Below are 13787 nucleotides of genomic sequence, written 5' to 3' on the forward strand. Positions count from 1 at the left end.
TAATTACAAGACACTCGGATATTTAGAGATAATCAGTCCCGAATCTTTGGAAAGGTATCTGGAGATCGCGACAATGCTCAGAATATAAGCTTGGTTCGTACCTGCGGTCTGACAAAGGTGACCGGCGTACCCGTCCGGGCAGGTGCACACGAACTCTGCCACGCCGTCCGCGCACACCCCGCCGTGCTTACACGGCTGGCTGGCGCAGTCGTCTGAGGGCATCGACAACATGTATCACCTGGATATGGCTCCGATCTTTAGCGAGGACAGGGGCATCATGTCTATTGCTAGTAACTGTTGTAGTGACGCTAGAAGTTACTTGTTGGATTGAAAACCGGTGCAAGGGAGGTGGACAATGCCGTCTTATGTTTCGGACCAGGATAAGTGCGCTTACACGCCGACCAAAGAAATAGAATCAATTCAAAGACCTAGCAAAACATTATCATCAAATGCTGTTGCATGATGTTCGATACGCTAATCATTTTGCTTAGGACAGACACCATCCGGACTCCCGACACCCACCTATATTGATGCTGCAGTCGTCTCCCGTAAAGCCCTCAGCGCAGTGGCAGGTGAAGCCGGTGGCTCCACCTACGCAGGTGGCGCCACTTTTGCACGGCGAGGACGCACAGTGGTCTATCTTCAGTTCACAGTGGTCGCCTGGCGGACGGTGAAACACACGCCGAAGTAGTGAGGATCAAAAATACGCCACAAGCCCAATTAACGTGTACGATATACCAGTACCACGTTTTGCTAATAAACGAGCCATTGGAACGTTCGCTCACCGGTGTACCCCGGATCGCAGTCGCAGTAGTACGTGTCGTCCTCCTCGTGACACGTGCCGTTGTTACACGTGCTCTCCTGACACGGGTTCCGCCTATCGCACGTGTCACCCGTGTACAGAGGAGGGCAGATGCACGAGTACTTGTTTGAGACGTCACTGAAATAAACAAAGTGAATGTAAAAGTAAGAGAAAAAGACGGTCTCTGCCTCCACCTCCACATCACATCGACATAATGCGAGGTTCAAGCGCTTCAGTTCAAGGACATTAATTTGCTCATAACGAGCTTCTAATTTGTTCAGTGCCCATAATTATGACTGCGCACACGCATTGCATGTCATGTCTATCTCACGCTATGCGTTCAATGATTCTCCGTCCCGATAGGCCGGAGAATGACTGGAGTTTGCCCTTACCTGTGACATGTGCCTCCATTCTGACAGGGCGGAGGATGACTCAGGCATGGGTTGAAGTCTGCGCACGTTTCTCCGTGGAAGCCAGCCATACAGTGGCACTCAAACTGGTCCGAACTGATGTTATGGCACACACCTGGGGACAGGACAGAATAGCGTGATAACTTTAGTACTATCGGAGCAATGGTGCCAACTAATATACGATTAAATTTGGCCAAGCCAAGCTGGTTTACCAGACTGCTCATAATAAGTGTTGAGTTCGACTGCAGCACATTTAAAAAAGAAAGAAAGAAAAGAGGCAGCACCTAAACCAAATAAGCCACAGATGCATAAATAAGGGCAAGGCGGATGCATCACCAAACACTTCATTTTACATGTGGTGAATATAAACTAGTCCCTAGAAGCGACTTCATTAACCAGGCGTTTAAATATTGACCAAAAATAGACGATTAAAGAGTTATCCTAAAGCGGTTTGTTCTCGTAACGAATGACGGTCAATCAAATACGTTTGTTAATCTATTATATCATTGTGCGATAACCATTATTCGTACTGTTCCCATACCTCATCTTCCTCAAACCACTCTAGAAACTGACGAGCGAATTTCAAAACCCACCGAGGTTCTGGCAGGGTCGGCTGAAGCAGGGGTCTCGCAGCTCACAGCGCTGGCCAAAGGTGCCCTCGGGGCAGTAGCAGTTGTAGCCGGGGGCGGCGCCGGAGCGACGGCAGGTCCCCGGACCGCACACACTGCCCGAACAGGCTGCAGAGGACACAGTCCACAAACGCTGCGTCATGAACTGTGCAGAATTGAAGGCACCGGTGCATATAGGACTATTCTCTCGTAAAATATCGACAACAATATAAACTATTGAGAAGATATTATGATAATGCTAATAAACCTTTTCGTTTACCGTTGGCTGTCCCTGATTGATTGGTCGGGCCAACCCGCATCCATCAAACACCTTGTGTCTCTCCGAGGCCGGGTACTCACGGCTGCGGCGTGTCCCGAACGTAATGCTCTCACTGGCCATGCCCGTCTCGTGCTCCCGGTACCCGTGTACCACCAGGTGGTACGTGGTCCAAGGCTGCAGACCGTCCAGGAGCGTACACTGCTCTCCAGCCGCCATCGTCACAGCGTCATCGTCGTCATCGTCGTCGTCATCACGATAACCCTGCGATCAGGGTGGAGACGGCAAACGTGACGTCACCGTATCACTAACGTGTGACTTCATACTCATTGCTTATTGGTTTCGACATTCTGTCATCGATAGACTTGCATCAGTCATGCACTTCAGCTATCGGAGATTATCAGAATAGGCACGGCATGCGTGCAATGATTACAAACATGGTTCACGACATAGAAAGTTTGCACAGTGTATCGTGTCGATTCGTGCAAAGACATTGCACGGTACGATACATTCCACTGGAAAACATGAGCCGCACAAAATGTTTACTGGACGATCACGACATTGTATTTGTGCAATATTGTAGGTTATCGCTGAAGGTTGTTGAACGTTGAAGTGGGACGGTCAAGATAGGGGGTCGTGGACAGTCCTCGACATAAAGGCGTTTTCAGTGTAGGTACCTACTCGTTGGTTGTAGTCGAGTGTACAAATATGCATTACAAACATGTGCATAGGAAGTTGCCATTGATTTTATGCTCCTAACCGGATGCTAACGATGTCAATTTGTAATTTTTACTGACCAGTTACGGTAATATCACAGATTTTTAATGATAAGCCGCCTACGCTAGGCATGATACCCGTCTTACCGACCAGTCACTGCTGCTCACCCTCGGTCTGGGCTGCAGTCGGGGTCCCTCGAGCAGCTGCTCGCTGTGGCGCCGCACCAGACGGGTGATGTTCCCGCCCGTACTCTCCTCGAAGGTGAGTTTCATCAGGTAGCCGCTGACGACACCGAGTCGCGGCCGACGCCAGCATACCATCACACTAGTGTCCGACATCGGCACCGTGCGCAGCTTCTCCGGCTCTGCACAGACGAGACACACAATGAGCACAGGAGAGGAAGAGAGTAGAGAAACGGCGGAGAGCGAACGACAGGAAACGCATGAAACTGCTACAGAAGATTGCGGCTATGCCGAAGTGGCCTTTATTGATAGAAGAGTGTGAAGCCAGAGACAAAGCTCGAGATTTTGTTTCGATCGCGAAGCGCTAAACGTATTTCTCACAAATTTAGAAGATACGACTTTGTCAGTGAAAAGAACTGCTAAAATCATCACAAGTCTCTGAAAACCTACACCACCTGGCAGCAGCCCCTCTATCCTCCCAATCTACCTCGAGTCACCCTCTCTGACCTGAGATGGTTCTGAAGGTGATCTGCACCCCGGCCACGTCCCTGTAGGCCGGCGAGCCGAGGTCCCGGGCCGAGACCGTGACGTTCAGAGCCGAAAGACCTGGCGGCGGTGGCCGGCGGAGGGTGATCTGGCCACTGTCGCTGTCCAAAGAGAGGTACCGGCTCTGTGGAGCGCACAGGAGGAGATGAGGTATTGAACGTATGACACGACGGAAGAGGAACGACGGTCCAACGTCTCTGCAATGCGCGGTTTCCGGTTAAGAGGAGCTCCCACTTTCCAGTGCAGGCCGAGAAACTATGTGACGGAAGGGACGACGGCTTGTCGTGCCGGAACGGACGAGGGTCTGTCATCTTACCGTGTCATCAGAGGCAGTGATGCTGTAGACCAGCTGACGGTTGTAGGGAACAGTGTCGTTGTCGGTGGCTCGGATACGAACCAGGGGAGTGCCGGCGACGGCGTTCACCGGCACTTCCACACTGCGGAAAAACATACATCGAGGCGCAGTTCAGGCACGTAAGCAAATGAATTAATGATAGAACTGTCACACAGTCTAAGGGACAACAATAGACGGTTCACTATGAAACGGCATACGAGGCATCTATCAAAACACAACCGATGCTAGTCCTAATCGATAGCATTCACTTTTCCAGCGTTAAGAAGCATGAATACAGACGATACATTTATTCCGCGTTTCCAGATCCAGCGAGGCCTTTTATGCAAACGCGATGGGTCTGCTATTTCCTGCACTCATCAAATAGTAGTAGAACCCATAAAAATAACTGCCTTGACACACTTATCGATGCTGTAATAGACGGATAATTGACCGCATGAGTCGTAGAGCAGCTGGTAGGAAATAATGCACCGACAACTGACAAGCGTGCATTTACCTGTAGATGGTCTGAGTAAACTTGGGAGGGTGAATGTTCTTCTCTGAGACGAGTACACTGATCTGTTGAACCCTCGACTCCCCGCCGCCATACGCGATGACCGCCAGCTCGTAGGTATCATTGACGCGACGCTTCACGGGCCTGTGTGTCAAACGGTGTCAAATAGTGTCATGTGTCTATCATGAGAATGATGCAGCATGCGGCTATCACTTCTTTGATATATTTCTATAAAAGCGTTTTACTTGATCCTATGACATTATTGAATGGAATAATAGCACAAGAGCACGAGTGCTGGTTCCCACTGACCTCCTGGTGTAGAGTCGGCCGTTTTTGGTGTTGAGTCGGAACTGGGCAAAGTCGGCGCCCTGCGGCAGCGAGTAGGTGGGCCGCACCGACGGGTCGGAGAGGTCACGGGCGTAGACCTGGGTCACCAGCTGACCGGCCGGCGCGCCGGCGAACACCCGTGGCACCGGCTCCAGAGGGTCGAAAAACAGCTCACCTGAGACCCGGCCGACAGACGGCAATGCGTCAGACAGACGAATGGACATCCATTTGACGGACATGGACAGACATTCGCCTGTCATTAACATGTGTTTATCAATCGCCAATCGAAACGTTAACCCGCGAGTTGCTGGGGGGGGGGGCGTTAAACGCCCCCACTTTTTTCGCCGGGCCATAGCATATAAACGGCGCGCCGCATTTGGGTACCTGTAGGGAATTGATTGAAGTTTATTGTGACAAAGTTTCAAAGAAAAATCGGTCGGAAAAATTTTGAGATATCGAGGTTTTAGTGACGTCATGATTTCTCAGTTTTCGACCAAAAACGGCATATGTTCAAAAAAATCATATAAAATCACAGAATAGACATACAGACGACATGCCGTAAACGCCATTAGACTGCCAATACCATGATCAATCAAATGGCTATCTTCGATTATTGATTATCGTTCCGCATTTTCCATAATCTTGAACTGAATCTTGGCAATTTTTCGTGACTACTTCACGACCATGATACATGCATTTCTTAAATTGAACTTTTTGAGCCAAACACGTACACATATGATAAAATGAATGTCACCATCGTATTCTACGCCCCAAATTACCTATAAAACATGTGTCACAGGCTGCGAATATCAGTTTTGATTTTCGGGGATATGTGCCTACCCGGTTGACCTGACCTTGACCCTGACCTATGCTTGACTGACCCCTACATGGAGCTGACACTCTTGTAGGCCTTATATGATGGATTGTGCACCGTTTGGACAGAGTTCATGACGAGAGGCGCCCATTGCGAAGTCCTGAAATCCATGCTACTGAAAGCCCGATTTCAGGTGTTTGACCTGACCTTGACCCGACATGTGACCTCAAAATTCAACTTTAAAGTACTCATCTGAAGCGTCTCGTCGCGCTCTTTCGTTTGCCGCCTCGTGCGTTTCGCTGCGCCTATTGGTTCTCGAGTTATCGGCTGGAGGCGTTTAACGCCCCCCCCCCAGCAAACGGTGGGTGGCGAAATACCCCAGCAACTGCCGGGTTAACTCCTAAGTTACACGTCAGTCAGCAAACTACTAGATGTGTACTTGAGTAGCAAGCTGAACAGTGTGGGCAAAGCATAGACGTCAGAGTGGATACATCAGTCACAACTCACATGATTGTAGTTGTACACATCAGTCGGCCGAATGGATAATAATTACATGAGTCACATCACAATGGCACATCAGTAGCTCGAGTACACACAATTCAGCCACCATGGGTATAACAGTCTCCGCCCAAAATTTCAGTTGGGAGGGCTGGACCTATCCCAGCCAGCAATTCGGTTGGGGAAAGTGCGGGGACAGTGTTGGGGAAAGCTTGGGGAGAACGTACAATTCCCCTATCGGATCGGGGAACGGTCCGTGTTCCCCATCCCTTACCCGACTGTATCGGTAATATGTTCAAAAGACATGGGGAAATCACACCGATCCCCGTACGGGGAAAGAGCAGCATTCCCCAATCAAACCCCACTGTTGGGGTTCGGTCGGGTAAAAGATCAGATTCCCCGTACGGGGAAGGGTGCGTTATCCCCGACCCATTTTCAAGAACAGTTTGATTGGGGAAAAGTAGGGGAACTGTTGAAATTCCCCGCTCGGGATTTTACACTTAATCCCCAGACGAATCCCAACCGCCAGTAGGACGTCTTGAGATCGGATTCCAGCATGTAATATAACAAGTATTCAATAGAGAAAAATTGCATCTTGGGAATGCTAAAAGCAGTCTTAGGAGCAGTTCTATAGCTATATGCTCATGCATCGATTGAAGGGAGATATAATAAATAAAAAATATAACAATATAACGATTTTTTTTATAATCGTTTTCATGACAGGTGATCTGGCGAATGCATCAAACAGTGACCAAATTTGCACCAAATCTCTTTTTCATATCTTCATATCATATACCTATTTCAGTGTTTTAACCCGCGCCCTGGTGTGGGTCTGAGCCACCTTCGCCCTGGTGGGGGGGCCAAAATGACCCCCCCCGTCTAACTCGAAAACGAAGAGGGCTAGGAAGACGCGGAAAAAAGCAAACGAAAGCCCATAACAAGTACGTTCGAAAGTATTTCGGTCATTTTTTCGCTAAGGTCAATATTGAGGTCGCTAGAGGTCATCATAGGTCAAATTTCAGTGTTTTCGGTGTTGCCGGACATATTCCGCTGTAGCTCGGAAACTAGAAGAGCTAGAGAGCCGCGGAAAAAAGCAATCGATAGCTCTTTTCAAGCTCTTTCGCCAAGGTTCGTCAGATTTGACCTCAGCTCAACGGTTTGGCCTACAGAGGTCATGCAAGGTCAACTTGGCAAATTTCTTTGAAAATGTTTTTAACTATAGCATGCATTCACGAGAAAATAGAGAAACGATTCATGCACCATCGTGCTTGGCTCGTCGAGACGCGTCGAATGATATATAGTTTGACCTCGAAAGGTCATTTTGAAAATTTGACCTCAGGTCAAGGTCATGACCTTACCGAAATAGGTCATGCTGCATATCATTCGATCCGCATTGACGAGACAAACACGATAAACGTCGAACGGAGTCTTTATCTCTATTCAATAACAAGTAAGTGCAGAAAAACCGCTGGTGACCTCTGGTGACCAGGGAGATGACCTAGCGTGACCTCAGCGAGGTCACAAGCAAATGGTTTCACATGGGCTGTGATTTGCTGACCCAAGACACTTCAATAACGAAATATAGGAACAATCACGCCCGATTTAGCTGAAAAACAACTACTTTTCGATTCTCCCATTGACTTATAATGGGGAGCAGCGATGACCTGACCTGACCTTAGGTCACATTTATAAAAAATCCGAGATAGCCATTTTGTAGAGCTGGGTGACATCTTCAAGTACTGTAAATTTTACATCGATCGGATAAAAGCTGTGCCTTTGAGAGAGCTTTGAACTTTTTTAGAGGTGGTGTCAGTTTTGGTGACCTTGTGACCTGACCTGACCTGACCCGAACCCCCCAAAAAAGGACATGATGTAAAAATGTTGAATAAACAGCTATACAAAGTTTCAGGGCGCTAACTCAAGTGGTTTCTGAGTTATCGCTGAAAAACCACAGGGGGGGGGCCAAAATGGCCCCCCCCCCCACCAGGGCGAAGGTTAATCGAAAATAATGTTTGATAATTTGATCAAATCGGCACCGTATCTGGACCATATGTCTACCAATTGTGTACCAGTTACCTATCATGAAAACGGTTATTCGCAGACATTTGATTGTAGACATTTGATCGATGTAATTTTCGACCTAAAAGAGAGGAAAAGCCGTCTTGGTTTACGGGGCCTGCTAAGCTGTGAGGATGAGGACACGCATACGCCATTACTTTGAACGAACGTTGGTGCCCTTATTTCATGAGGTAAAAACAACTTTGACAACTTTCAGGATCTATGTTTCTTCTCGCACTGCTGTGGCATAAACATTACGTTTTCTTTCTTCTGTCATCACTCATCGCATTGAAATTACAAAAGCATCAAAATTTCAACAACACACTGCTTACGACTTAGAAGTGTCGCCTCAACGCAGCGAGGGGAGGGGAGGGAGGGGTAGCAACGGCCGGCCGCCGTCGGTTCCGTCCGCACATCTGGTTGGGGGCGTCTCCTGTCGCCATCTGTCATCGTGAATGGGGCCGTGCCGACGCGTCAGACGGGACGAACGGGGGAAGTCGGTCCAGAGTCACTGCGCCGCGCGGTTGTGTGAGCAAGCCGTGGGCTAGGTACCGCTCCAGGTCAGACCATGGTTGGCACTGAAGAGTGCGGCGACACTACAGAGCTGTGAACGAAGACGGTGAACGGCGAGATGTGGTGACCGCTTGACTGACCTGTGCCCAAAGTAGTGATCTACCGCTGGGGTCAGTGCGTGAGAAGCTGGACTCGGCACCAACGGAGGACGCAGCTCGACGAGGAATATATGCTGTGTTGGTGATGAACTAAAGCACTTAACACGCGCACTGCAGCGGGTCTGAGCCGAACACGAACTGCAGGGGGGGGGGGGTTGAAAACAACCCCCCCTGAGATCTCGAAAACGGCGCAACGTAGCGACAAGCGGTAAACGGCGTTGGATAGGTTAAGATGAGATCGACAAGAAATACTAAGATCATTTTTGGGTCAGGTCAAAAACGAGGTCACCAGAGGTCACCGAAGACAAAATGTTACGATTTTCACAACAGGAATTTCGCGGTAGTTTTTCTTGAATAACTTGTCTTGCACACAAGACAGAGGATCGATTCGAACGCCATCGTTCTTAGCTCGTCAAGGCGCATCGAATGATAGGTATAATATGACCTCGAAAGGTCAAGTTGAAAATTTGACCTCAGGTCAAGGTCATGACCTGACCGAAATAGGTCATGTTGCATATCATTCGATCCGCATTGACGAGAAAAACACGATAAACGTCGAACGGAGTCTCTATCTCTACTCAATCTCAAGTTATTGAAGAAAAACCGCTGGTGACCTCAGGTGACCTAAGATGACCTGGAGATCACCTTTCAAAGGTCATAAGTGATATGTTTCGGTGAAATCACCAACAGGGACCTGTAATACTATGATCCTGAGCGTATTGAAGTCATAGGATGGCATTCAGAGAAAGTTGAAATTTCTCCCATTGACTTATAATGGGCCGGTCGCAAAAATGACCTGACCTTAGGTCATCGATATAAAAATTCCGAGATATACAAGTTGTAGCTCGTGATGACTTTACTATTTCCTGTGGGTTTCAAGATCATATCTCAACAACTGTGGGCTTGGTGGGATTGCAAACTTCGAAATTTACGTTTCGAGGTAGGGTCACTTGACCTGACCTGGTGACCTGACCATAGGTCACCTGGGGTCAAAATTTTTACTCAAGGTGTGCAAAAGTTGTGAGAACAGGTATCCAAAATTTGGCGGCGCTACGCGCCGCCGTTTTCTCGCAATTTGCGAAAAACCACAGGGGGGGGGTTGAAAACAACCCCCCCCCCCTGCAGTGCGCGTGTTAATTGTAACGAATCCATGATAGATATAAAATGACGATGATACTAACTCATATTTATTGTAAAAGACAAAGCTTCCGATACACACAATATCTTGATCACTGTCCAGGGTATGCATAATATGACGTAAAAATGACTGAGGTCATCAACCTCCGTCTGAGATTATCCTTAAATTGCCCGTACAATATAATGTCATCAGCCTAATGCTTTATCCGCTTCTGTTCTAGAGGGACGTCTGCCGGTTACGACCGGAAGGTTTCCGACGGGACTTGGCAGAACCCACAACAGCAGTATGAACCCGGCGTGGATGTAATTGCTCGCATGAGCAACCGAAGAGCGATTTCCAGGCGAAGCTGGTAAGCAGTTTATGGGGGTGGGGGTTAGCTTAGAACTGTTGAACAACCTGTCCTTCACCCAAGTCTAAAGGCTGAGACACACTCTTTCTACAGCCAGAAAATCTCATGCGAGAGCCCATTAATTAAATACATGAAATCACGATCGCATTAACCGCTTACAGGGATGTGCGAACGATTGTCGCGTTTGTAATAAATACATGTATTTGAATAGGCTCTCGCATTCGATTTTTTTTTTTTTGTCTTCGGAAAGAGCCTGTTTCAGCAGCTCTACTAGACAGCTCTGCTTGTGATAGGGACTTCATTGTTATCTTGATAAACTAGCAACCGATTTTAATTGTCAAACGGCGTTCATTTATCTGTCAAGTGCTTTCGCGAGGAACTTCGTAAGGCGCAATATAGACGTAAAACATGTATTACGTAATGACTTTCCTGGAATGAGAAATGTTTAGAAGTACAAATTTAATTATTGAATTTTTATTTATTTTTCAAAGTATAGCACATTCATTTTTTTCTTACTATTCAAAGTATATCACATTCATTTTTTATTTACAATTCAAAGTATACCAGATTCATTTTTAAGCACATTTCGTGGGGGGGGGGAGTTATAAATAAGTGTAATTTCATAAAATGACATTCAACATGTTTCAGCGTAAGCTGAAGTTTCCATAAAAGGACATTTCATGTAGTAGCTAGCTGTAAAACCTGATTGATATACCTACAAGTGCACATATTTTTGTTTTTGTCCACAGCCGCAGAATTCCTGGAGATGCGCTGGGACATGGATCATAGCAAAGTGGCTCTCAGCGGCAGCTGACCGCTGAGATGTGTCTGAAACAGCTAGAAGGAAGACTCGAGTTGTGGATCCAGGGCACTTCTGAACGGAAGGCCGGACCAGCTGTACAGGGTGGAAAGTAATTACGCGAACATACTTTTTCGTCTTATAGCAATGGAAAAAGCGGCGGTGACATGAAAATTTCATCTTTTCATATATTCTTATTTATGTGCGATACACTGACAAAGGCGTTCAGGCATAATTGACATGAGCATGTCAAGCACTGTTGGCCAAAGCTTAGTCCACGCCTCCTGGAGCTGTCTGGTGAGGCAATCGATGTTGGTAGCTACTAGCAGCTCTTAGACGCTCTCCTGAAGAGTCGCCTGGATATTTTTGATCAAATTGAGGTCTGGGCTATTCCCAGATTGACCATTATATGCCCAGAAGAAGAACGGGTTCTCAAAGCACCAGTCTTGCGTCTTTTTGGCCGTGAGAGGAAGGACTTTATCAATCATGAAGAAGAGTTTCTTTGCGTCGGTCACAAAAGTGCGCTCAGTCATTTTGCCCCTTTTGGTGCATTGATGGATTAGCTAAAGAGACTCGTCTGGAAGGATGTTCCACTAGTTATATACTTTATTTTTGGTGGCCTTGTTGGTCACTACATGCAATTCTGACACCATCCGGGCGCTCATAACACGCTGATGTGTGTTCCTTTGCCGGATGTTTGAAGGTTGGGACGGGCGGACGTCGGACGCATCAGCAGCCCCTAACGCGTTGTTCTGCAGGTTTGACGGATGAAATAGCTTCGAAGATGTCTCACTCAACCACAAAGCCAGCTGCCTGTCCTCCTCTGTTCAGGTTTGGCGGTCTTTAGAAAACTTAAACTGACAATCCTGCTGTTAATTCATGAATTTTGGCCATCTCGATTGTTTGTACGGCTTTGTTTTCGAGTTTTCACGGATTTATGTATGAATCGTGATATCTTAGATCGGGTACCCGGCCAAAGTAAACCATTTCGCCTGTTTTCGGGTCGACTGTTGTCGTTTGGTCGCGGAAATGGTGACCACCCATTCGGCGCCTGAATTCGCCGAGGTTTTACTACCGCCAACGGCTTTGCTTTTTAAGTCATCTTAAGTTTTATTATGCTTTAACCAAACGAGTAATTGAGTAATGCTGGTGCCGAGACCGTTCCGAGTCCCTTCCGCACCAATCCAGCCAAAATAATCACAAACGCTTTCCCTGGCAACTTCAAATTGAGCTCTTTGCCCATTTTGGTCTTGAGCAGCGTATGGCGTCAGCACCACTCGAAGCCGAGAGGTGTTGTAGACCTTCCAAGTCATTTTTCAAAGTAAGGTCACTTTTGTTAGATGAGGCGACAACAAACATGACCAGTCATGTTCCATAACAGCCCGCGCTCATACAAAATCTCCACTGACGGGCGAAATTGTAAGAAAATACATGTTCGCGTAATTACTTTCCACCCTGTAGGGAGACTACAGAAAAGCCGTCGTTCTCAATCTGCTGAATAGACTCCTACTGCAGAGGATCAGTTCGACGTGTTAGAAGTGGGGTTAGACCGGTTGCCGGTTACCAGTGCTCGTGTTCGTCACCTGTTGTTTGTCACTGCTGCGCTGCTGCTGTAATGTTTGCCACCTGCTAAGCGTTAACAATGTATTTTAAGTGAATAGCTTTTCAGTTTTTTTTTTGAAGTGATTGACAGCAATATATTTAACATGTAAGATCCATTACAATATTGCATCGCATATTTTTTTAATATTTTATTTTTCAGTGTTTGTCTTGATTTGTAACGAGTATATCAATTATCAAGCATGTTAACCTTTCATCAAATGAAGGGCTCCACATAAAAATAGTATAGGCTGTGGTGGTACAGACACATACCATGCTTGGCCGACTGTTGTGTATTGATCTAGTCGTTGAAGCGTGCGTCCTGAAAGTCTGGAAATAAACAGGCATGGCCAAATGGATTGGTTCTAATTATTTTCCTGTGTGGTTTTATCGTTTCACTATTGCGGGGAAACAAGTGGATAATTTTGTTTGTATGTAAACAAGTATGTTTATACAAATATTTGTATGTTTACAGACAAAATAAATAGTCATTGTCAATTTTAATGGGACCCGATCTGCTTCCCAGTGCGGTTTTTACTGGCTTCTCCGTACGGGGCAAAAAGCAGACAAGGCAGTGGGGCCATTGCCAAGTCGGGGAACGGCCGGGGCTCGCAAGGGGAAAAGGTCTGGGAACGTTAGGGGAAAATCACGGTTTCCCCGATCGGGGAAGGTCTCCAGTAAGCATAAACCCGTATAGCCGGGTGGGGGAATGTGCGGGGCTCGCACAGGATCTTCTTGGGGAAAATGTTCGATAGCCCCGTACGGGGAACCGAACTTAACAACGGGTTTTAACCATAGTCGGCGCGGGGGTAGCCTGGGGGACGTTTGGGGAACGCTTGGGCAATTATACCGTTTCCCCGTACGAATCCCGCACAAAGTTCCCCGTACAAAGTGTCTCAAATCCCAAGCGAACGCTCCGTTTTCCCCAAGAGAACGGTTGGGGCTTCCCCGAGCCTGCCCCAAGCTCGCCATAGGCCTTCCCCGTACGGGGAAAGCTCCGATTTGCTGGCTGGGATAAGTTGCGAGGGATATTGAGGCCTTGTACCTGCAACGATTTCACGGCACACAGTGGCTTATATATCCACAATCCACATAGTGCGTGCTAGAGCAAATATTTCACAGCGCTGCTTTGCGAACTTTCTCATGT

General features: G+C 47.4%; 1 protein-coding gene and 1 long non-coding RNA gene across 2 annotated transcripts in view; one reads left to right on the top strand and one right to left on the bottom strand.

Moving 5' to 3' along the window:
* The window catches only part of LOC122379241, a 62701-nt gene that overhangs the window by 12793 nt on the left and 36121 nt on the right, over positions 1–13787 (bottom strand). The window contains exons 3-13 of the mRNA XM_043361253.1: positions 4697–4889; positions 4391–4531; positions 3859–3979; positions 3504–3666; positions 2982–3178; positions 2181–2361; positions 1806–1949; positions 1195–1327; positions 786–940; positions 523–660; positions 102–212 (exon numbers count right to left, since the gene is read on the bottom strand). Coding sequence (XP_043217188.1) covers positions 102–212; positions 523–660; positions 786–940; positions 1195–1327; positions 1806–1949; positions 2181–2361; positions 2982–3178; positions 3504–3666; positions 3859–3979; positions 4391–4531; positions 4697–4889 — 1677 coding nt within the window. The remainder of the gene's footprint in view (positions 1–101; positions 213–522; positions 661–785; positions 941–1194; positions 1328–1805; positions 1950–2180; positions 2362–2981; positions 3179–3503; positions 3667–3858; positions 3980–4390; positions 4532–4696; positions 4890–13787) is intronic.
* Positions 8104–11126, top strand: LOC122379246. The gene is made up of 3 exons (XR_006256148.1): positions 8104–8837; positions 10114–10242; positions 10992–11126. It is a non-coding gene; the product is annotated as an uncharacterized LOC122379246 (long non-coding RNA).

Source organism: Amphibalanus amphitrite, unplaced genomic scaffold (genome assembly GCF_019059575.1).
Source record: "Amphibalanus amphitrite isolate SeventyFive unplaced genomic scaffold, NRLGWU_Aamphi_draft 000074F_arrow, whole genome shotgun sequence".
Classification (NCBI taxonomy): Eukaryota; Metazoa; Arthropoda; class Thecostraca; order Balanomorpha; family Balanidae; genus Amphibalanus; species Amphibalanus amphitrite.